This window comes from Neolamprologus multifasciatus, chromosome 20, assembly GCF_963576455.1.
Source record: "Neolamprologus multifasciatus chromosome 20, fNeoMul1.2, whole genome shotgun sequence".
NCBI lineage: Eukaryota > Metazoa > Chordata > Actinopteri > Cichliformes > Cichlidae > Neolamprologus > Neolamprologus multifasciatus.
In genome coordinates, this window is record NC_140458.1 from 28,283,444 (window position 1) to 28,306,204 (window position 22,761).

Below are 22,761 nucleotides of genomic sequence, written 5' to 3' on the forward strand. Positions count from 1 at the left end.
ATTGAAATTATGCAGTCATTGTGAATAACGACATTAAGAATGGGTGATTCTAAAAAAACCAAAACAAAATGAAGACCTAAGCACACCTGACTATAACAATTAAGTGAGGTGTCTGCATTCAGAAAGTCTTTGCAGTTGGTTTGCCAACACTAGTTATGCAGATTATAGAGACAGATTCTGAATTTCATTAGAAGTTATGAGTATTTGCTCATAATGTTGGCATCAATAACATGTATTACGTTTTTGGGAAGCACAGCAGGGTCACTGGGATGGTTAATGCTGGGCAGCAACAATGCTGAAGTAACTTTAAAATTAAAAATGATACATTTCGATTGTAATCACTCACCACGCCTGGTCTTGGATAAGGAACCCTGCCTTCATAAGCACCCCATTGGTAGTCAGGACCTTCTTTATGTGCAAAAGGTCCGTTGAAAACCTCTCTGATATCAGTCATGCGGTAAACACACACAGCAAAGCCCTGGAATACATTACTGTAAAGAAGAGAATGTAAAATGTACAGTTTTGGAATATAACATATCCAAAATTCATGTTACTGAGTCGTACAGATGTTGAGTGCACATTATTTTGAAAGCTGAGCTCTATGCGTGTTTACCTGATGGTACTAAAGATTGCATAGACATCTGGGTTCCTTTCATCCTTGGTCCTCATCAGGAAAATATCCTCTGTTTTATCAAAAGACAGAGTCAATGTGTGTGAATATGTGCAGATATGATACACTGTAACCAAGTGCAGGATCATATGGAAATTCTTGTGTGTGTGTGTGTGTGCGTGTGTGCTTTAATGTGTCTCACCAAGTTGGTTGAAGTGAGTATCTATTCCGTGAGGTCCTGGTACAGAACAGACAAGTCTGGCTTTGATAAAGGTGCTCCACTTATTGACCAGCACTCTCTGACCGCCGACATCATTCTGGCTCAAGATACAGAAAATCAATCTATAAAGCACAGCTGCGTATTTATTTCCAAACACAAATCATTCATTGTTTTGGCTCTTTACACCACCTCGCTGGATGTGAAGTGAAAGATGATGAAAGTGCTGAGTTTCAGCTTTAGCGTCGAATTAGGATTTTCTGATCTCCAAGCAAGAGATCTACTCATAGCTCCTCAGTTTATGTGTATGTGTGAATGCGTATAATGGTGATCAGCTTTGGTAAAAAGCTTTTTGGTTAAAATCAGTATAGGAGTGTGGATGACATTTGTCTTGGAAAGAATTGGAGGCCTGAGAAGGAAATACTACTTGTATGAGGAAAAAATAAATAAAGATGGAAAAAGGTGAACACATGAGAAGGAGAAAGAAAGTTAGATGGTGAAAGTTTAAGTGGGTTTTTGCCCGAGTGGTTTATCCAAACTTTACTGACACAGTCTATCAAAATCAATGGAAACCCCAGCAGCTGTGTGCATGTTTTTGTGCTTGTGTGTATTTGTGTGTAATATTTTATGCATGCCTGTATTTGCGTGTGCCGTTACAGTACAGACATGGGTTTATAAGGCAAATCATTGCGTGAAAGAATGTTACGGAGCGTGTAGGGCAGATGGAGATCATTGTTGGGAAATCTGACAGCTGTGTGCATTTTGGAAGGAGAAACATTTCATATACTTCTAAATTTCACGATCAACCTTGGGGAAAGTAAATATTTGATCGCACCAAAAGAAATTTGTCTTTTCCACAAGGTAGTTTATGAGTGACATAATAGGAGGATAAACCCATAAAACCATTACCTTCTGTCCTGGAAAATTAATTCTGCAGACATCTGTATGTGGCCATACACTCAGAAAGTCCCTTGAGTCAAACTTTTTGCTGTACAGTATCTAGCTCAGTGTTTCTGTAGCTTATCAATGACTCAAAATATGAGACCTTTCGTGACTCATCTGGTGCTCCTTTGCAATCTCATCTTCAAGTGAAATATCCCTACAGATGTCTCATTCCGGGGACAGGATATTTGAATGGCCTCGAGGAAGTGCATGTCTAGCTCACCTGAACATCTGGCTTCTCTCATCCACACCTATCAACAAACCATCTTTCAGTGTTTCAGCATATATATGTATCAGTTTTTGTGGATCTCCTGAGTTAATGAAACTTTGTTTTTCTGTCTTTCTCTGGCATTATGATGCGATATGCACGATGTTATATGTATTTTATCAATGCTTAATCCTCTAATAATGCAGTTTCTTGTGTAGTTGTAGATATCTTAAAATGTCAGCTTACCTTATATTTTAAGGTAAAGGCCGTACAATAATAACCAATAGAAAACCCCAACATTCAAATGTCCCCTCTATGAGCAAGCACTTGATGACAGTGGGAAGGAAAAACTCCCTGTTAGCAGGAAGAAACCTCCAGCAAAGCCAGGCTAAAGGTCTGTCGGCCATCTGCCACAACCGGTTAAGGGTGAGGGGAGGAAGATAGGGGAAAACACACCGTGGGAGAGAGACAGAGATTAATAATAAACACACACATAGTGAAAAGCCTGGGTCTGTGCACAACGAGCTCTATTGAGGTGGCTTTTACAACTTAAATTCTAAACCTTAACGGAAAAATTTACATCAAATATAAAAAGCATTATGGAGTATCTTACCGCACACACTCGTCCAACTCGTGTGTGTATGGCCCCCTCTGTTTCTCCAGCCTCAGTGGCCTTCTCAGTGAAGAAGAAATACACCTTATCATTGTCCCTGTCATCATTATCCGGGATGAGGTGGGCTGCAATGAACTTGGGATCTGCAAGGTTGAAGATGGAATGAGTTGCATGTGGGAGTATGAGTAAATCACTTTGATCTTTATTTCAGCATCTTTATAGTAAAATTTTGCATATTTCTAACAGACTTCCTGTTGTTTGTTTGTACTTCTTGTTGACTATAATTGTCCTGTATTGTCATTGTATTGTAGAAACGCTCGGGAAAGAGTGAAACATTACCGTGAAGGAGTTTCTGGTCAGTCTCTGTCCTCATTGTGGAGCGACCACCCATACTTCTGAATATCACAGAGTCTCTTCCCAGGAAATCTGCTGTCAGTCCTGTATACAGCTCCCCACCTACAGAGAGACAGGAAATGTTTAAAAGAAGTGGGGGGGAAAGATGATGAGAAGAGCAGAGTTTATTGAAAATGGTTGCAAGAATGTTAAAAGAGGGTAATTAGTAAATAAAAAAGGAAAGGCAGCCAAAAATAATGGGTGAATTTGAGGTTTAGTTAAATGAAGAACATAGATGCAGGACAGGAAAGAAGAAAATGAACAAACCCAACACAGAACACACAGGGAGTGTAATTTGAAACTTAAGCATCCTCCACTAATGCCGGGCTCACACTGTGCGATTTTTTCAGTCGCGCGATTCAGCTCCTGCTCAAACTGTACGATTGACTCGCAGGGGTTAGAAGTTCACAGGTCACGATGCAGGGTCTCACACTATACGACCCGATGCTCTGATGCGACCCGAGTGCTCACACTGTGCGTCCATAAAATGAAGGTTATAACAGAAATTCTGTCGCTCGCTCTCCCTCTCTGTCTTTCACTCACGCAGACACGCACACCACCGCCATCAACTTTGCTAAATTGCTAATGAAAAACATTGATCAGGCAGCTGTGATTGAGCAGCAATGTCTATCCAACTATTTTCACGGTTGTTGTGGTCGTGATAATTTTGTGAGGCCACATCGAAAAGGTTTGGATGAGCTTTCCAAAGTTCTACAAGTGCCTCCATTGCTTGTGTCCAGATCACACGCTGCACTGCCGTGCTGCGCCGTCTTTTTCGCTGACATTTGTGTTTGCGCGTGCGCAGTGTGAGAAACTGCGGTGACACCCTCACGACGGTCAAGCGATTGACGATCGGGAGCTGGTCGTGAGGTGTTAATCGCTTCTCGTTACCCCACGTATACTACACGATGCACGACGCACGATGAAGGCCAAAATCGGGCCAATCGCCAAAACGGTCGCACGACTCAAAAATCGGCTCAAAATGGGCCAAAAATCGCACAGTGTGAGCCCGGCATAAGACCATCAGTAGTGGACCAACTTTAACGTTCAGCCACTCTGAAAATTCTTAGAAATGGAGATAAATAACAAAATCTCTCTTCCAGCACATTTTTTACAATATATTTTGGGAAATCCTCAGCTGTTGGAGGTTATCGGTCACAAGACAAGACAGCGACCCCAAACGCCTATAAAACAACCCACTGCAACTATCACATAATGAAGAATTATAAGAGTGAGTTTTTCATAGTGAAGCTGGGTTGTTTTCAAAAACACAACTGTTTTTAATTTTTCCCAGCTGGTGTAGAAACTCAATCTGGTGACAGACTGCTCTCATGTGACCTTGTGGAAAGTGAAAATTAATTCTTCTTATTTTATTTGGCCATGATAATGGTATTAGAAATGCACAGATACTTCTTTACCGTACAGCGAGACACCCATGCAGTCAAACCTATGTGGTAACACATAATCAAACGTGCAAATATAAACACACGGACATAATAATGCTTGCTGACAGGTCGTGGGGAATTGAGGTTTGCGCGTGTTGGGAAAAGATCCTAAAACTGAGGAGGAGAGATCATTGAGTTGATAACTGATGAAGAGGATTTTCATCAGGTTTTTATTGTTTCATTCTCAGCGTCTCTGTTTCTCTTTATCTTTCTCATCCAGGGCTGCAGAGTGTCGGTCGAAGCTCTGTATGTGTATTTGTTGTTTCTTTCTTTCAGTATTTGGTTATGGCTTTAGGGATACAAAAGAAGAAGCTTTAAGGCGAAGAAGAAAACATGCATAACAAAACCTTGTGGTTTTGACCACTAATGATCACTGAGGCCAGCAGACCGACTGAAAGTCAAATTCAGTCCCGTAACAAGAGTCTGAATTCAGTCTGTCATCAAACACATCCTTGCTGACCCAGAGTGGAGCTGGAGATTTGCTGACTGCATTTTTTAGATTTTACCATTCAAATTGATGATCAATCCTAAACCTTTCACAAATTATGAGCCTCTACCAGCATGTACAGTATGCTTTCGTCTCTATCTGTTACTATTTCTATGACAATGCTTTTGTGTCTCTTTTTCTGTATGCATGTGACCGCTGCAGTATCACTGCAGATGTCCAAACTACTATTTGGCTCTAATTTGCGGTCTTCCTGCCAATTACAGTGCACTGAGGGATGAATTCTGATGCTGAAAGCGCCCAGCTGTGGAGCCAGAAAGGGATGCATACGTGCACACACTCACACTATATATATTTCCACCCTTAGTGGATCCTGGGATTGTGTGTCATTGGCATAAATCAGCGTTATTTCACAAGCCCCAGTAAATACCTCGTGACATTTAGAGAGAAACACCCAGAACTTTTCAACCTTGTCCGGGGGGTGGGGGGTTAAATAGTCAGATGCGGCAAATGAATTAACAGCTGTGCCACAGAGGCTTATGAAATTGATATTTTGTTGTGCAACCCCTTTGACGGAAAATGCTAGAACACCCCCTACTGGGTCTTTAACCTACTCTCTCTTTTTTGGCATGTTTACCTTTACTCTGACAGCAGAGAGGCAGACAGTAAACAGGAAAATGAAAAGGGGAATTGACACGTGCCAGAGCAGTCTGTGTTTTAAATGTTTGGAATATGTCAGCGTTATTGCTGTACGACAAAACATCTAATGAATCTTAAACGGGTGCCCTCACCATATGGCTTCATAAACCACTCAGGAAGTTGTTTAGAAATGTAGGCCAAACAATACGGGACATACCACTGAAGGTGCTGGCGAAGGGGAAGCTGGGGTCATGTGGAACTCTTCCTCTACCATTTTCCACATTTACAGGGTCCATTGTGAACACGTGCTGGGGAAGGAAGACACTCAGTTAGTGTTTAATTCCTTAAGTATAGCTGTTATAATGTACCAGTGCATTGATGTTTGTTTTCTCTTCAAAACAAATTAGAACCGTCTTGCTTCAAAACTCAACGTAACACCTGAGATTAATTATGATTCTGAGGAAAAGCTCAGCGGGTATGTCTCCATAGCAGAGCATTTGGATCTTGTATAAAGGGTTAATTTTTTAATAACTGAAAGGCCATTGTTCTTCCCCTCTGTCCCATTGTCGACACAAATAAAAGAGACCATGGGCTGGTTTTAGTTTCACTGGGTGTTACATTTATTTGTCCTTTCAGCGAACCCGGCGACCGTCTGAGACTGACGGCGCTGTCTGAGATAAGAGGAAATGCAGGATCAGAGCAGTTGCCAGGGTTCAGAGAAATTTCCCACCCTGTTCCCATTGCAGATTATTCCTTAGAGCTGTGGATTTCGAAGAGCCAGGAGGGTAATAAGGGGGGGGGGGGGAGAGTCCGTAAAACACTTATTAAATCGACTTAAACTGCAAACTTTGTCAATAATAAAAAAAAGTGCTTCAATCCTGAGATCATAAAACTCAGTCAACACATACTCTGCAGGGAAAAACAAGCAAAAATATACAGCCAAATTCATGACATGAAAATATAAACAGTTTTTTGAGTCTGTGGCCAGATGATAGACTGAACCGTACACCATGTTCATTCAAACCTTTCCTATTTCATTTATTTTCATAACAGCAGCATATCTTGCTGCACAGCAACTGCTGTTTTCAGCAGCACCAACAATAGTCTGAAACAAGGCGACACGAGTCTGCAGCCACATCAGCTCCTTCACTCACTCCAAAAACAGTCTGTGCTGGAAAAATGTAGGAAGCATGAATGTGACATCACTCTATATTGCATGTTGGGACAATGGCTGAACTTTGTGATGAAATCAAGTTGTTATCTGACCCACTACAGATTTACTGCTTACCTTTGTTTTGTTTGGCTAAAAAGTCTGTTAATTCAGTCAAAATCAAAGCCTGTCTCCAAAAAGGCAGAACAAGGCATCGTGTGTGCACCGTGACAACACTCCAAGGTATCTGACGGAGCACATTTGATGCAAATGACCTGGGGTTTGATGGCATTTTGGGGGTTTCATGACATGCTGAAAATGAGCCACACTTACATAGCTGTCACTTACCTTTCTGTGCTTTTGTCAAAATTAAAGGTAAACACAGATAAAGTGCTTTCCCCCCCAACCTGGCAGTATAATTTGAGTATGCTGAATAGAAATGGATGGAGACATGATTTTACAGGTTTGTCCTTCAGTGCGTCCAGGTGAAGAATATATTTTAGGTTTTATAATCCAGTTCTTGCCTGCCAAGTTAACATAAATTCACATTCCCTGCTGACGTCCACTTTACGTAAAACTGCATTTAAATTCTACTTTTCTTACTCTGGCAGAGCGGAGTAAGGAAGCAATTAAAAAAGCCTCACACAGAAGGCTTCTTTGTCATTTACCCTTTTGTAAAGTTCACCTGACAAATACTGGCCATACTGTATCTTTGGATTGTGAGATGTCTCGGCTTAAAAAAGGGTCATTGTGGACAAAAGGCCTTGTGTTTTTCTGTCTTTGAATTTCCACTTCACTGACACCAGTGTACCAGTCTGTGTTTGCCAGAGATGCCTGCATGTGATCAATTCCAAATGCAGTCAACTTCCAGGGAAAAAAAGGGGGAATAGAAGGTGACAAGAGCAGCAGTAGGACCTCTGGTTTAATGCAAGTGCATGTTACTGATTTAAGTGTCCTTACAGTGAACTCTGTCCGTCTCAGTCTTTGTTCCTGTAATAAACAATGGCGCATTGTTACAAGGTGGGCGAGGCTTTGACTGAGCAGAGATCACAGGGGAGATGATGACATTGAAGTAGGCTTGATAAAAATACTGTAAGAAACACAGTGGACAGCAAATACGCCCACACACAGCGTGTCACCCGGGCAGTAATAAGTGCCAAATATCACGGACACGTCAAATTTCTTCACACTTCAAATTTAATGCACAAACCTTTTCATTTAATCTTCATGTAGATTTTTGGTTTGAATGACTTTTAAAGGTGTTGAAGGGCAGGCATATGCACAGAATTCACACTTCATCAGTTTTTTAGATTACGAGGAGAAGTTAAAAGTAATCTGATTCATGTCTTGCCCTGTATTAGAATAGAACTCTTTAATTCTTCCAGTACTACACAAGTGGGATTTATGAGGGCTTCATTTGTCATTTTGACTAGATTTTATCCACACCGTGACGATTTTTATTCAAAAACTTTCATATGTCAATAACTTTATAGCAAAAGAGCAGAACCTTTTGTATAAATGTATTGTTTAATTAGTTCATTATGTCATACAGTAAACCCTTTCCTCCACCACTTTGACTCTTTCTGTGTTGCATTTTTTCTCATTTCCAGCTGCTTTCTGCTCTTCGTCTCCTCTCATGCATGCGCAGGTCCTTTAGCTCATTCATTAGTCATCCTTATCCTTTCGGCACCTCTTCACTCACATGTGTGCACATATGTGTGTGTGTTTGAGTGTGCATGTGTGTTTTGCATTTCTATATGCAGTCTTTCCGCTGTGCACTTGTGCAGCAAATACGAGTCGGTGCGGCTTTCGGGGTGTTTGCATGTGTGCGTGTGCGTCTGCGTTATCTCATTGTGATCCAAAGGAATGGCGCAGCTGCCTGTTCAGCTGATTAGACTGTCAGAGTCACTTTGCCCATACTTTGCCAAAACAAATACACAGAAGTGCCGTGATACATGGAGAGGGAAACATCCAGGCCACTTTACACACAGCTGTGCCAAGCAAAACACATCGGACCCCCGCTACAAGACCGGCAAGACAAGTGACTACTGACGCAGGCACACACTTCCATTTGTGTAATTTAACATGCGGAAAACTTCATTTATTTAGTTTATTCATTAACCTCCATCCAGCGGATTATTTAACCTTTAAATTAAAACTAATACTGAAAACAATGTTCACCCTTAATCAGCGGACTAAAAGAGAGAATACAGATTCAATGTTAAAGACTGACCCACCTTCTTATAAATGAGGTACTGGGATTCACAAGACAGTTTACTGCTATTAGCAGTATATCCAGGTGTTTTCTGTTCCAGCTGTTTTGGTGGTTTGACCACTTAGGGGGCTATTATTTTGTGAGTAATGTTAGCAGTAATATGGATATGTGCGTTTTCATTGCTGACAGCAACTACAGTAAACCAGAATTCAATGAATGACAAAGTTGCATTCATAAATATAGGGCCCAACTTGTCCAGTAAAAACAACTCTATTACTCTTATTGTTGGGAATGTGAAACCAACTACTGGTTACAACCAAGGGGCAACATCTGAAGCTGAAAAATGAAGTGTTGAAATAAGTGCAGTTCCTCTACTTGCCATTTGAGGCTGGCTCCAAAATCCCCATAAACTCACATGTAAAGATGTCCAACTTTCAGCATTAAAAGGGATTGTTACAGCCTGGCTTAAACAAAAGGTCTGTGCTACTGGATTTGGTCATTTCTTCATATTGTATAGATCTCTGTATCTTCCAGTGCATACACAGGTCGCTTTGCTCCTTCTGTTCTGTGGCTTCAGTGGTTATGAGAGTTTCTGCCTTTGTAATGACTCTGAAATGGGTGACATTTTTCTGTGATGCAATCATTGACAAGTGTCTCAATTAGCATCTCACAGGCTTCAACACTACTTAAAGTGATTAAACTGGACCTGTTCATGGTGTTTGTGTGCTGTTGGAGGATTTTAATTTTGATTCAACTTCTAGGTTGGTGACTGCATCTACACTGTTACTAATCATTTAACTTTTACAAGACGCCTTCATCCTCCCATATTTTTACAATCCTTTCTTTGTCAGGTTGACGACACAAATGGGTGTGTTTTCTCCACCAGTTAAATAAATGGATAGTGTCTCTTTGGGATTGTTCATTCTGATCCTAATCCTAAGAATAAAATAATAGGCTGCATGCAAAAATAACAGACAGGAACAAAAATTTGACTTTCAGTTTGAATTAGATCATCTGTCCCATTAAGATAAACAAAGGAGAAAAAAATCCCATTTTGTCCTTGATTGTTATAAATGTTTTGAAGAAGTGACGCCGCATTAAAACATAAAATCATCTGTCCTGGACATTGAATCATCAAGTTTATTTGACTTGTCCGGGGTTTATTATTTAACATCAGATAAAATTTTGCGACACAGAGCTGTATAAAACACTTAACGTCTAAAAGTGTTTGGTCTCGCTTCAAACATCTTGGACAACTAGCAGACCTCGTGGGACACCATGTTGTACTTGGCTATGTCCCCTCTGTCCAGTCAAATAATGACTGGGCTTCCTCTCTCACCATTCAACTCTCCCTCTGGGGGAAGTAAGCATGGGAATCACGCTCTCCCATTTCATCTTTTGTTGCCTTTCATTCCTCTTCTGTTTTCGAATTTATCTTTTCTGGTTTTATTTGCTTTTGAAAATTACTGAATATTCGTCAGCCAAAGAGAAACGGTCTGAGAATGGAGGGAGATTAGAAGACAAGCGGGGAAGATAAAGCAGAAAAAAAAATAAAGACACAAGGATAGACGGAACGAGAGCTATTGCCTACAATTATAGCAATTATTACAGTTAAAGTTGAAGTAAACTACCAATTAAAATGAGATAAATGGGGCAAAATGAGCAGAAAAAGCACAGGCAGTAAATTTAACTTTCACTTAAAGAGCTCTAGTGAAGAGTCTGATCCAAAGGCAACGCACATGAGAAGACTAGAACAGGTGATATACAAAGAATCAATTTTTCATCATGCTTTCAACCTTTTTAGTTCACTTGCAGTGCTGTTACGCTGACAGGCATTTACTATTTTTCCCAACGGGCATGAAAAATAACTCTTTTTAGGCCACGATGGTGAGCGGAAATGATTTAGCAAATTCCTTACTAAGCAAGTTTATTTTTTTAAGCTCCACAAAACACAAATCTTAAGTAAAAGTCAGCTTTAACTGAATAATGGAGCTTCAGGATCAATGAAGCTTGCGTTAACTCCCTGTATCTGCACATATACATTGAACGTTTTTATGTTTGAATGTTTGCTTGTGTTTCTGTCTCCCTGTCCACATATTTATGTTTTAGCTGGTGTTATTTGTTTTGATGGCTTCTATGTGTGTGTATAAGTGTGTGCCCATGTGTGTGTGGTCTTGTATCTTTATGTCGTCACTGTAACATGTTGGTTTATTTTCACATCTATGACGCTGCCCAGGCAAGCTGTGTCACTCACCGTTGGGGACTTCAGTTTATGTTAGTCTTTAAGTGTGGGGGGGGGTAAGGGAGAGAGAGAAGGGGGAGACAAAGACACACAGACCTGAGACAAAAATTAGAGGTTCATTTAATGGGGATTATGAAGCTCTTAACTGATGACATTTTTCTGAAGCAAGGAACGGGACACACGAGTTCTTCTTGAATGGCCCGATGAAGCTTAATCTCATTGCACATGAGCATAAAAAATGCTTTTAGTGGTTTTTAAATGACCTCCATGACCTCCAAGAAATATGAGCATTACTGACACGGCCAATCATGAGGTTACGCTGGTGGGTTCGTTGACCAGAATGTTTCCAAATCCAATTCTTTGTTTTCATCTTTGAATAAAAGTATGAAATACAGTTGGGCTTGGCTAACACCAAAAGGAAATAACAGCATGTCCAATACTAATAGATTTAGTCAAAACACTGTCTGACAGTGCATTTTTTTCCACTGAGAGCCAGCTGTTGTAAAATGAATCAAATATTTTCTCACAACATGTTGAAATTTTTTGCGTAAAACATTGTTGACAGTCAGGCAACAAAGTGACACCAAGAAAAAGAGAAGAGGGAGAGAATGGGGTGCCACTGGAGCGATAGAAAGAGTATGTATATGCCCCCTAACTGAGATGAAACACCTATGAGGTCAAAGGTCATCCCACCCAGAGTCCAGGAACTGAGAGCCCGCCGCCTCAGTTCCTGGGAGAGGTCAAGCACTCAAATGGGTGTGTTTTCTCCACCAGTTTACAATTGGTTATATAAATGGACAGGCTCTCTTTGGTGCTGTCCATTCAGCCGGACTCGCTGACTACCTGACAGGAAACACTTGTAGTCTGAGTGGTGGTTTCAGACAGACACGCAAGCTGGAGAGCAGCTGGCGTCATGATATATTTTAGGAGAGAAGAAGTGATTTGTTTTTTGACACCCATACGACTGTTGCAGGCTGTTCCGCTCATTAAATACACACCTGGGCAGACACGCATACGCGTGCAAATGCAACTATCCTATCACAAAGTGCATCCCGCGGGGCAAATAAAACAAAAGGAGTAATGATTGAAAAGACAGGTGCACCACCTTCATCATCTTAAACTGGATAGCAACAGATGATTCAATGCACTTTAACAAAAGAAATGACACCTACAGTCCCTGTAGTTTCGTAACTGGCTATCTGAATCATTCCTGCAGGAAAAAAACCCATAACCGCTGACTAAGAAGTGCTGAGTTCAAGTGTGTTGCTTAGTTGCACTGGGGGCAGAAACTCCTGCACTTCCCAGGAGGCTGCAGTTTAAAACATGTGGCCTACATTTCTGCTCTGCTCCCAAATGCATCGCAACCCTTAACAAGGATTCTGCTGAACTGTTTCTATCTCCAGTGTTTGTTTCCTCAGTTTTGAGCCACGCAGACCACAGTATATTGTATCTGAGCTAAATTATTTAACATGAACAGAGAAATATGTATTCCATTTTCCATGATGTGCCATAAAACCCCGAGTTCAAAAACCACACTCGGGATGACAGATCAGGGGGGAGGAAGAAAATGACACCGCTAAGGAGAACACACGCTGTGTCGAGCACCTAAATCCATAACAGAAAAGGAAAAATGCACTTCCTGTGCTTTATATGCACACACAAGCCACACACACAAATCAACACACATTCTACAAGGTTGGCACTCTCCCATCCCACTGTCTCATTTCCCTAACAGAGCGCTTTGCCAACATCCACCTCCCCCCTCCCCTAAAGACTGACCCTCTCCTGCTGGGCCCTACAGGGCAGCACACTGGGCAAGGATCTGTTCAAGTGCCGTTAAAGAGAGAGCGAGTCTGTCTTAATAGCTCCATTCATACATTCTTGTCCTTTAAAGTGGCTGCAGAGGTTTCCACTCAGCTGAGCATCTGAGAGCCAGCCTGTGCATTTGAAAAGATGTATAGAGGGTTTAATGCTGCGGCTGAGTGGCCTGCAGAAAAACTCATGGCAGAGCTGCCTGTAGAGAATTAACATTGAACCTCAGGGATCTGTGCACAGACCCCAGTCAGTCTGAACTGTGTTTTTCTGAAAAGCCACATTGGCACCAACCCCATTTGCTCCATTAGACTGATTTCCTCCACAGCTTTGAGGCCACCCAGTCGTTCCTTGTATCATCTCATACATATACACTATTTCCTTTGTATGGTGCCATGCTTTTCTACTGAGAAGTAGTAAGACCACCAACCTTTCATTATCATGTCAACTGTAAATGTTTGATTAACTGGCCTTTAGTCAGTGTTCATTTACTTAGTATTGACAAATTAATTTCAAATGAACATTTTAAGAGTCACTGGACAATATGTTTGATGACCAATGGCAAAAGTGTGCAGAAAGTAACACCCATCTTTTTGAACTCTCTTACTATTTGGCTTGGTGGTTTGATTGTATATTACTGTCTTTCAGCAGTCTCAAAATATATATCATCGACAGTCATTTCCAGGAAAATTCAGGCCAATTGTATCTTTATATGTCCAGCCTTGATTATACTTTCTGCACTTGTGAGTCTGCTGGGGTCTTCTTGGGTCCAAATGATATAAATTTCATCATGCACAAAATGGTCGGTGGACCTCCACATGCCTGCCAATTTTTGTGTGGCCACAGACTCGTCCACTGAGGCTTTACATTTCATTGCAACAGCTACGTATGCACCCCAGGCAGAGGACTTTTAGTGGACGTCAAAGAAAACGTAAAAATAATTGCTACTGCGGTGTCTCCAGTTTTCCATGTCTGTTTCTGTTATAGAGTCTAATAAAAACTTAAGGCCTCAACCACAAAGGTGTAGAGACTGGTACCTTCGCAGTCCTGAAGACAATGACTCCATGGCATCCACAGAGTGCAAGGTAAAACTGTGCTGGGGGGCAAAGTAGAGCTGAAATGTAGTTCAGTGTAATGAAATATATTGATCCATGCCTGCTGCATGTGCATGTAAACAAATTAGCGGTCAGTAAAGTGTTTTTGTATGTGTATTTTAAAAAGAGAGAGAAGCAATAAAAGTTCTCAGCGTAACCTGCCAGTTCTTACAGAGTGCGTTAATGCTGTGATTGGTCAGTTATGTGGAGGTGAGAAGTCAGGCTCTTATTAAATTGTCATGTGAAATATATATTCAGAGTTTCTAAAGTTGCAGCTCAAACTGCTAATAACACACAGTGCATAAAAAGCATGTATAATTTGCAGTTGCCAAAAATGCAGAGTGAGTGCAGTTCAGCACTAAAATAGGAGTTTTCCACAACTGTGACAGCTGCACACCACAGAGCTTTCATCAGCAACCCCAACTGATATATGTGTTTGCATGTCTGTGTTTTGAGGGGTTTATGGCTGTATTTAGGTAACTGATTGTCAGTGCATGTTTTTCTATTTTCTGCTGAATGATGGATGCAGTGAGATAATCAGCTGCCCAATACAATCTGCAGATGTCCAGAGTTCTATAAGAAGCAGTAGCAGCCCACAGCCACCACCACCACCCGCAGCCCATCTTAAACCCTTCTTACCTCTCCTCTGTGCCCGACGTAGATGAAGGCACACATGGGCTGGAAGGCACCAGTGCCACAAGCCAGGAGGTGCGTACGATTGTAGGGCTGCAGCAGACGAACAAAGTTGGCACACTCTGTCTGCAAAGCACACAAACACACAGTCAGGTTAAAAATCTGTATTTCAAATATGTTAACAAACTGCAGACAAGCTGAGGGTACCAAAGAGAAACCAACAAGCTTATTGATACCAAATGTTGTCCTGAGCCCTGAGAAAGATGAAATGTGATAGCCTCCATCTAGGAGTGGTATCTGTGATTTTTGGATGTCCGCCAAAGCGACGATAAAGAAGGAGATTCATCATATTCAGGTCAAAGGAACTCATGAAACCCAATCCTGGGAGCCCGTGTTAAAATGTGGTAGATAATTCTGGTGGTTTGGTATAAAACGTTTGTGGTTATGTAGAGGATAAGATGAAGAGTTCAGCAATAAATCTAAATTCAACTTTTGACAACAGCAACAAGAAAGAGAAGAGAAAAAATATAGAATCAGGAAGAGATCAAATCGGAAAGGAAGGCTAGAAGCTGCTCCTGCTTTATCAGGCACTCTGTAACTGAAGGAAATTCAGAAGAAATTCAAGTTAAAGGTCCTAAGAACAGAGATTGGTGACACATGACAGGAACAATAGAAGTAGTGACTAAGGAAATGAGTATTAAGATCTTTTTATGATACACAGAGCTGCAGAGGAAGCAGAGGGCATGACTACTTCCTCTTTCCTTTGTGTAACAAAAGCAGCAGACAAAACGGGTGTCAGCCTGAGGAAAGAAAGGATCGGGCAGCGATCACTCGCAGGTCAAAGTCATCTGCACAATCAGTGCCTAGAGTGTGTGGGTGTGTCTGCATGAGCGTGCTTGACTGAGAATTAGATACTAGAGTGTTGGTGAAGGTTTTTGTGTGTTGTGTGTCTATCTGCGTGTTCCATCTTGATCTCCACATGTGTGCATTTGCTAGTCTTTGTGTTTTTACAAGTGCATGTGTTGAGTAAATCTGCCATGCTGTGCATTTGGCCCCTGTCCCTCTCGATGCTGGACCTGAAACCGCCTCTGATCATTTCCCTGAGTGCTTCGTTGCAGACCTGATGTAAACCATGTCACTGCACTAAGAGAAACAGTTTACATCATTATATTACTCTCCTCCACTGGATAATTTCTGTGTTTCAAACAAAACTGGGCAAGTGAAAAACAGAAAACGCATTTATATTAAAAATGTTTTCAGCAAATCTAAATGTACTACTGGTTTTTCGATGTACAAGCGTCTAGATTTCAAACATTCTGTTTCCAGTGAGGATGATGGGATATCATTGAGCCCGTTTGGCATAGCTTTTAAAGGTTTTCGGACACCGCGTCCCCTCAGTTATTTATCCTAAATTAGTGTTGTTTTACTTGCTTATAATTTATCTCCAGCCTGTTGGAATCATCTTCTAAAGGGATAAAATTAAGACGTAAATTTAATTTTGTGGTTGTAAGACGACAAACAGCACAGCCCACGTAGCCTATTGGAAATGAGTAGAAACCTTCCCCTCCTGCATTTCTGTGCTTGTACTTGGGCACTCATCTGAAGATCTGTGTGGCCCTGAGAAAAGAGCGAATTGAAATGTTGAAAAGAGGAAATATGTCTCTCCCACTCTGGGACGTTTGGTTTCACAGTTCTGTGTGGGCTTACTGGGATTAAGTGGCAATAAAGGGAGTGGTGTTTAACAGAAAATGAAAATGTTTGATTACTAAATCTGGTTTTGTTTCACTGGGAGATCTCGGGGAGTAGTCGTAACAACGGCCAGGGCTGAAATTTACCACATAAAAAGTCATGGTTAGGGCAAGATGGTGAAAACAAAAGCATGTAATGTGCTCGTATTAACCTTTAATTATCAAGAGAAGGTTGCCGCCCTCCAAAATGTGTTCCCAGCAATAGTGCTTCCACACTTAAAGATCTGAAATTACCCACAGAAACCACATTTGCGTAACCTAGTATTTGGAAAGAAGAATGTACAGCATTTTAGACAGTGACCTTTTAATCTTTTGCTCTGAGACAAAAGTATCATTAACATAAGCAAATAAGATCCCTGCCAAATCTCTGGCAGAGCTTTGCAATTTGCAGCACTAAACCTCTTTTCCCACTGAATATGGTTATTAATTCGGATCATACAGGAGTAAAGCAGTTTACTTTCATTAATAATACAAGATTTCAAAGTGACAGTGAAACATTTGCAGGGTGCTACTGGAAAGAGAAACCTTTTTGTTTTTTTCTTAGTTTTATTTGACATCTACCTTCCTACTTGTAGTGTGCACAATATACTATATTTAACAGATTTTGCTACATTTGACATATTTTTCAGTCAATTTGAAGTAAAAAAACAGAAGTTGAAGAAACAAAGAAAGGTGAATGGAGACCAACTATGTTTAAAGTAACTAAAAGATAGAATTGCAATCAGAAATGTGTCTCCTGGGCTTATTGTGGCATGTACTTTGCTATTATGTTTAATCCTGGAAGGTCAGTTCTGCACTGTGTGGTCGTCCAGGGTTATTTTTTTGCCAATAATACCTCATTTTGGAAAAGGGGATCACATTTGAGGAGGACTGCTTGGAAGTTTGAGGCACCAGTAAGATGCTGATTGGAGAAATTTAATTTTGCGGTCACTGGTCCATTAATTACCCGTGTCCTTGGAACACAAAGCTACAGCTAACATGGAGCAAACCACAGAGAAAGCTACAGCAGCAGCCAAATATGTTTGAGGATGACTGACCCGGGTAGGGAGAGGCAGGTTTGGACATGGAGAGCAGTTTCCAGTATAAACAGCCGATGTTCAACAGAAAGAAATCTGTTATTCTGTAATACTAACAGGAAGTGAGGACCGACACATTTGTACACACGCACACGCGCGCGCACACATGCACACACATGCACACAAATATGCGCATGTATAACGCTACAGCGAACAGGACCTCCTACATAAATACAGACACACACAAACACTGTGCAGGCAGTTCAAAGCTGGACAGCTGAATGGTGTGTTCAAGTCTTTGGTCTCAGTTTCCGTTTGATCCTCAAAGAAACGACTTTTCTCGATTGAGCAATGAAAGCACTCAGTCAAGACACGAAACTCCTGTGTGGAGACCTTTGTGGCTTCTTGGAGAACTTAAAAGTCATTCTGAACAGTTACAGACATTTGCTGCATCTTATTGACATTTTTATTAACACAAACAGTGAAACGCAATCGAGAGGAGCTTTTGCAGAAGCCCCAATCTGGAGGCCAAAGGCTTTGATGTTATCATAGCTTGGGAGTCTGAGCGCATTATTTATCATACGTTTATTTATTTTTTAAAACCCAGAATTCTTTATGCTTGGGATCTTGACATAATCAGGTCTTTCTACAAGAAATGTTGGAATACTGACACTATCAGGGCTGCCATTAAAGAAAAAAAGCAGAGCAGTGAGTGCACAATTGATTTTTGGAGCCTACATAAAGAATTCAAGCTTCAAATATGCACGCTCAGATGTCAACTTTGCAATCCTAACACCTGTATTCTTGATCTCAGTGATTTAATCCCCGGAAAGCTTTGTTTGTGCACCATAGGAACAACACTGTGACAATTCCTGGCAGCGATGAATTGTTTGATCATCAACCCAGCGGCAAGTGGAGGAAAATTTAAAACAAGACACTACATGTTTAGCAGAAGCTGCTGTCCGCCTCCCTTCCCTTCTGCCTGGTACTTATTTGTGTGAGCTGTGATTAATGGTGGTGAAGGCCACGAGGTTGTGATTCTGGGAGGAAACACTATCAGTATAAACATGTTTTAGGTGGTAGGCACGTGCCAGTAGAACAGTGTGGAGACAGACTTTCATTAAGGAGATAAGATAAACACATTTATTTATTTCCACCGAGTTTCAGTGTCACGGTGTCAGGATGTGGATGCTGAAGATATTCATTCTACTGCAATGTGCTGAGAAGAAAAACTGCATTTCATTGCTTTTTTTACTTTGTGTAACAAGGATTATTCCAAAGATTAAACTACATTCTCTATAAACTATGAACTGTATTTTTAACCTGATTTTCCTCAGTGTGATTGGACCTTTCTCCCTAAATCACCAAACACCCACACACTAAAGTCCAAAGACCTTTCACCTTTCAACCTTTATCGCTTTCTGACAATAACCATATAAGTTGTAACACATGCGCCTATGAGTGTGTGTTCAGTGTGTATGTCTTTTGCTTTGTAGATTATATAGGACACAGCAGTAATCCATCTCATTTGACACCAAAAAAAGCCCAGAAACACACAGTAAAGGAGATATGTGAAGGAATGCATAAAGGTGGCGGTGCAGTTTAACAAAAACTGTCAAATATCTCAATTTATTTCCCGTGTAGGGAAACACACAATCAATACGACTCCTTTGGTACCAGTAAGGTAAAGTTTCACACAGCTGGTTTTCAGACCTGTGCAATAATGGATCGTGACATCACTTCTCCACTAAAGAGAGTACAGTAGCGCACACACATCCAGCACCGTATGAGCGGCCTGTAGAGGAAACACCTAATAAAGGTGATATAAGACACCCATGACACACCTGCCACTTCAAACACAGAGACTACACATACTTACAGACACACACATAATATCTAACCACTTCCAGATGGAGGGGCTGTCAAACTCCTTGCCATAAGCACAAAAGGGTACAAAAATTGCTGTGCTTTTATAACTCTTACACTATGTGTGCATTTTGGTGTGTGTGTGTGTGTGTTTGTGTGTGTCTGTGTGTGTGTGTTAACCAACAGTACCATTTGCTTCTCCAACTGGAACCAAATGCAACGATGTCTCATTAAATCAACCACACTCTAATAAACTTGCCTCCTTCCTTCCTCCAGTCCTTTCTTTCCTACTTCCTTACATCCTTCCTTCCAAAAAAGCACTGAGTTGATCTAAAGTTGCTTAGAACTTACGACATGATGACATTTGCATAATAAGCTTTCTTGCTTGAAATAATCTTTTGTTTATTTCAATCAAATTCAGTTTGATATATTATTGTTAATTTCCTCTGTCATCATTTTTCTTTTGTATTTAAAGATAATTGTTAGCAGCTCATGTGTCCTGCTGCCAGTCAGATTTTTAAATCCAATAAACTTTGCCAGGATCAGCTCCGAAACCAGTTTATGACCTCTATCATCGTAACTGTTCACACTCACAGTCACAATGTGAACAATCTAAAATCACCAGCTAATCTAACCCTTTGAACTGCATGTCTGTGGACTGTGGAGATCCCATTTTTCTATGTTAAAATTTATTGACTCTTCTTATTAAAGATGTGTTACATTCAGTCACCTATTTCATGTTTATATTTATGCAATAATGCTTTAGTTTAGGATCATTTTCAAAATAAATAGATTTCATAATGGACATTTTCCTAATATTAATAACATACTGATATGTTTTCATTTTTAAACCCAATGTTAAACCCGAGCGCTACATTTCCTTGACTGTAGGTAGTTGACTATAGGTTTAAACACATATATTTGGTTGAGAAATGTCCTTCCAGCTTTGGGCTTCTGTGTCAGTGCCCAAATAGTAAATCACTATGTTTTTCCCTCCTCCCTCTCCTCCTACCTCTCTATATTCCTACATCCCTGGCATCCTTCACTGAAGTCTTTATTATGAGCTCTAATGAACAACAAAAATCTTTTCCCTCAACTTCCCTCTGATGTAGACTTCAATACAGAGAAACTTGTTTGGTTCCTAACTCATTAAAATGCTTACTTTTAATAGTTTACTTTCTTTTAAGGCAAAATATGACTTGCCTTAAGGCAGGAAACTGCAGTGTCAGCACAACACAACATGGCACCAAACTGTCAAGCTATCCCATTTACTGCACACTTAGTAGCCCTAGAGGAACGCTCTGCTCCTCCCATCATAACACACCATTTGAGGACTGCTGTTAATGAAAAGCATTGTAAATGTTTTGCATCCTAGTTTTCAAACCTAATAAAATCTTGTTTTAATCTAAACAAAATGTAAACCCAACTGAACTCTGAATGCAGGATTTGGATCGTGAGCCTTCAGAATCATTTGGAGCCTAAAGTCAAACTTGGGAAGATGGAGAGAGCCATCCCTCTGTCATAGCGGAGGCAGTTTATTAAATAAAGAGTTTCTGAGCACCATGAGCCAACTCAGGCACATTTATGGAGAGGTTCTGATGAGATTTTTGGCAGCAATGCACAGTCAGAGTCCAAGTTTCTAGAAACAAGGATACGACTCTAAAGGTGGACATCAAAACTTTATAGGGAATAACCAGCAGCTTGGAAGACATGCACAGGTCAGGTAATCCCTGAAGAATGGAAACGTGAGAGGAATTAAAGGGAAGGTGAGGCAGGACTGGGCATGAAAGTGTCAAGACCATGAATGCTCTAAACTCTATCTCTTTGGGTATGTTTGAACCACGCTGATGGACGTAGCCAAACTGACAACACCCATTTAAAGCCAGCCAGGCAACAGAGACGCCCCCAAGTGTCTATTTGAATAACGAAAGTGGAAACAAAGGAGACAGAAAAAACACTGGATGTAGTCGTTCCTTTTTTAAGCGCTCAGTTTGACAAAACTCACCATATTGCAATGAAAATTAAAATAAACAAGCAGATATTAACAATGTCAAAAAGCTACCTGTGGGTCCTTCCCTGTCTGAATGCAGTCTTCTCTGTTGCCAGGTAATGGAGGCCAGAAGATCTATGAGAAAACGGGGACACAGAAAAATTAGTTTGATGATTAATGACCTCATAACTATCAAATACTGTAATGCAAAGAACCGCCCTACTCAGCCATACTGCCAAATGTCATTTTTTCTTGGAGCGACTTGGGTGGGATAGAACAGAAATATCAGTCTTTGAGTCGTTAAATGCAAATTATCTTCCTCAAAAATTCAACTTTTGTAGCAGTTAGAAGCAAATTGAGGAGAACAGCTCATCCACAAATGATGAAACAAGGCTTTCCAGTGGGCAGCCAAAGATGTTAGGCGTTAACTTTTGGCTTGTAAAGCTGAAACCCTGTGTGTGACAAGGCAAAAATGTACTTTCCACTCCAACACCAGAAGCCAGAGCCACACACTGAATCATAACTATCACAAGAAATAAATTAAAAACATCAAAAAATGAGCTATATAAAGTTTTTCTTTCAAGCCACGCAGATGATTTGGTTTGGATTTTCCCCAAGTTTTTGATATGACAGTGAAAGAAGGTCCTTTTGAGGCCCTCACAGTAAAACAAACGCACTTATAATGATCAACAGTAATGTCTTCTCAGTGACAATGCAAGGCCAAAGGCTTGTGGAAAGAAATGCTTCTGATGAATGATGTAATGCTCTGTGTGTCATTGTCCCGCTCCTCTACTTCCACAGCGCTGCACAATCTTTAGACCACAATGTAAGTCTTTTGGTTGAAATTTTCCATTCGCTTGGTCCGAAGAGCAAATCTTGCATGTACTGTACATAGGCTACACTAACATACTACACAGATGTCTGAAAGATTTCAAGACTTTCTTTTTCTGTGCCAAGACAGGAAATTAGATTTCTGGCTATAGATAAGCAGGGAGAAAAGTGTTCAGCCACCTTAAGAGTGTCCTTTCGACACCATCTGGAGCTATAATAAAACACAAGTTCTCGCAGCATAGATTAGGAAACTCCCGGAGTCTTCCTCTCAGTCTGCAAATTGGATAATTCGATGAGGTGAATCTCAGATAAGCATGAGGTAAAATTTGGACTTTAAACAATGGGGCTAGTTTTCACACTGCCACTGAAGAGAAAAGCCCAAGTCAGTTTGAGCTGAGCTTCAGTGGGGTGTGTAAAGTCAGTGTTTGTGTACTACCACGAGTTTCTCTGAGACAATAAGTCTTTGTCTGATCTAACAGGAAACAGCCTTAGCGGGATGATAGCAACCAGAGGGGAAAACAAATGGTCCCGACTTGCTTCACCATGTCTGATTGCGCTCAGCGTGTGGATGAACAGCATGTGCACATGCACTGAGTGCCACTGTGAAAGCCACTGTTATCAAAGAGCATTATGTTGATGGATGTTTATCATA

General features: G+C 40.8%; 1 protein-coding gene across 3 annotated transcripts in view; it reads right to left on the minus strand.

The window, feature by feature from the left end:
• sema3g (semaphorin 3G) overlaps window positions 1-22,761 on the minus strand; it is a 59,166-nt gene that overhangs the window by 15,096 nt on the left and 21,309 nt on the right. For all 3 annotated transcript variants that reach the window (XR_014871515.1, XM_085145732.1, XM_085145731.1), the window contains exons 3-10: window positions 21,351-21,413; window positions 14,665-14,784; window positions 5,730-5,820; window positions 2,930-3,046; window positions 2,591-2,733; window positions 813-927; window positions 614-683; window positions 347-491 (exon numbers count right to left, since the gene is read on the minus strand). Coding sequence is in view for 2 of the 3 variants with exons in the window: in XM_085145732.1 (XP_085001858.1) it covers window positions 347-491; window positions 614-683; window positions 813-927; window positions 2,591-2,733; window positions 2,930-3,046; window positions 5,730-5,820; window positions 14,665-14,784; window positions 21,351-21,413 (864 nt within the window). In the remaining variant the exon portion in view is untranslated. The remainder of the gene's footprint in view (window positions 1-346; window positions 492-613; window positions 684-812; window positions 928-2,590; window positions 2,734-2,929; window positions 3,047-5,729; window positions 5,821-14,664; window positions 14,785-21,350; window positions 21,414-22,761) is intronic.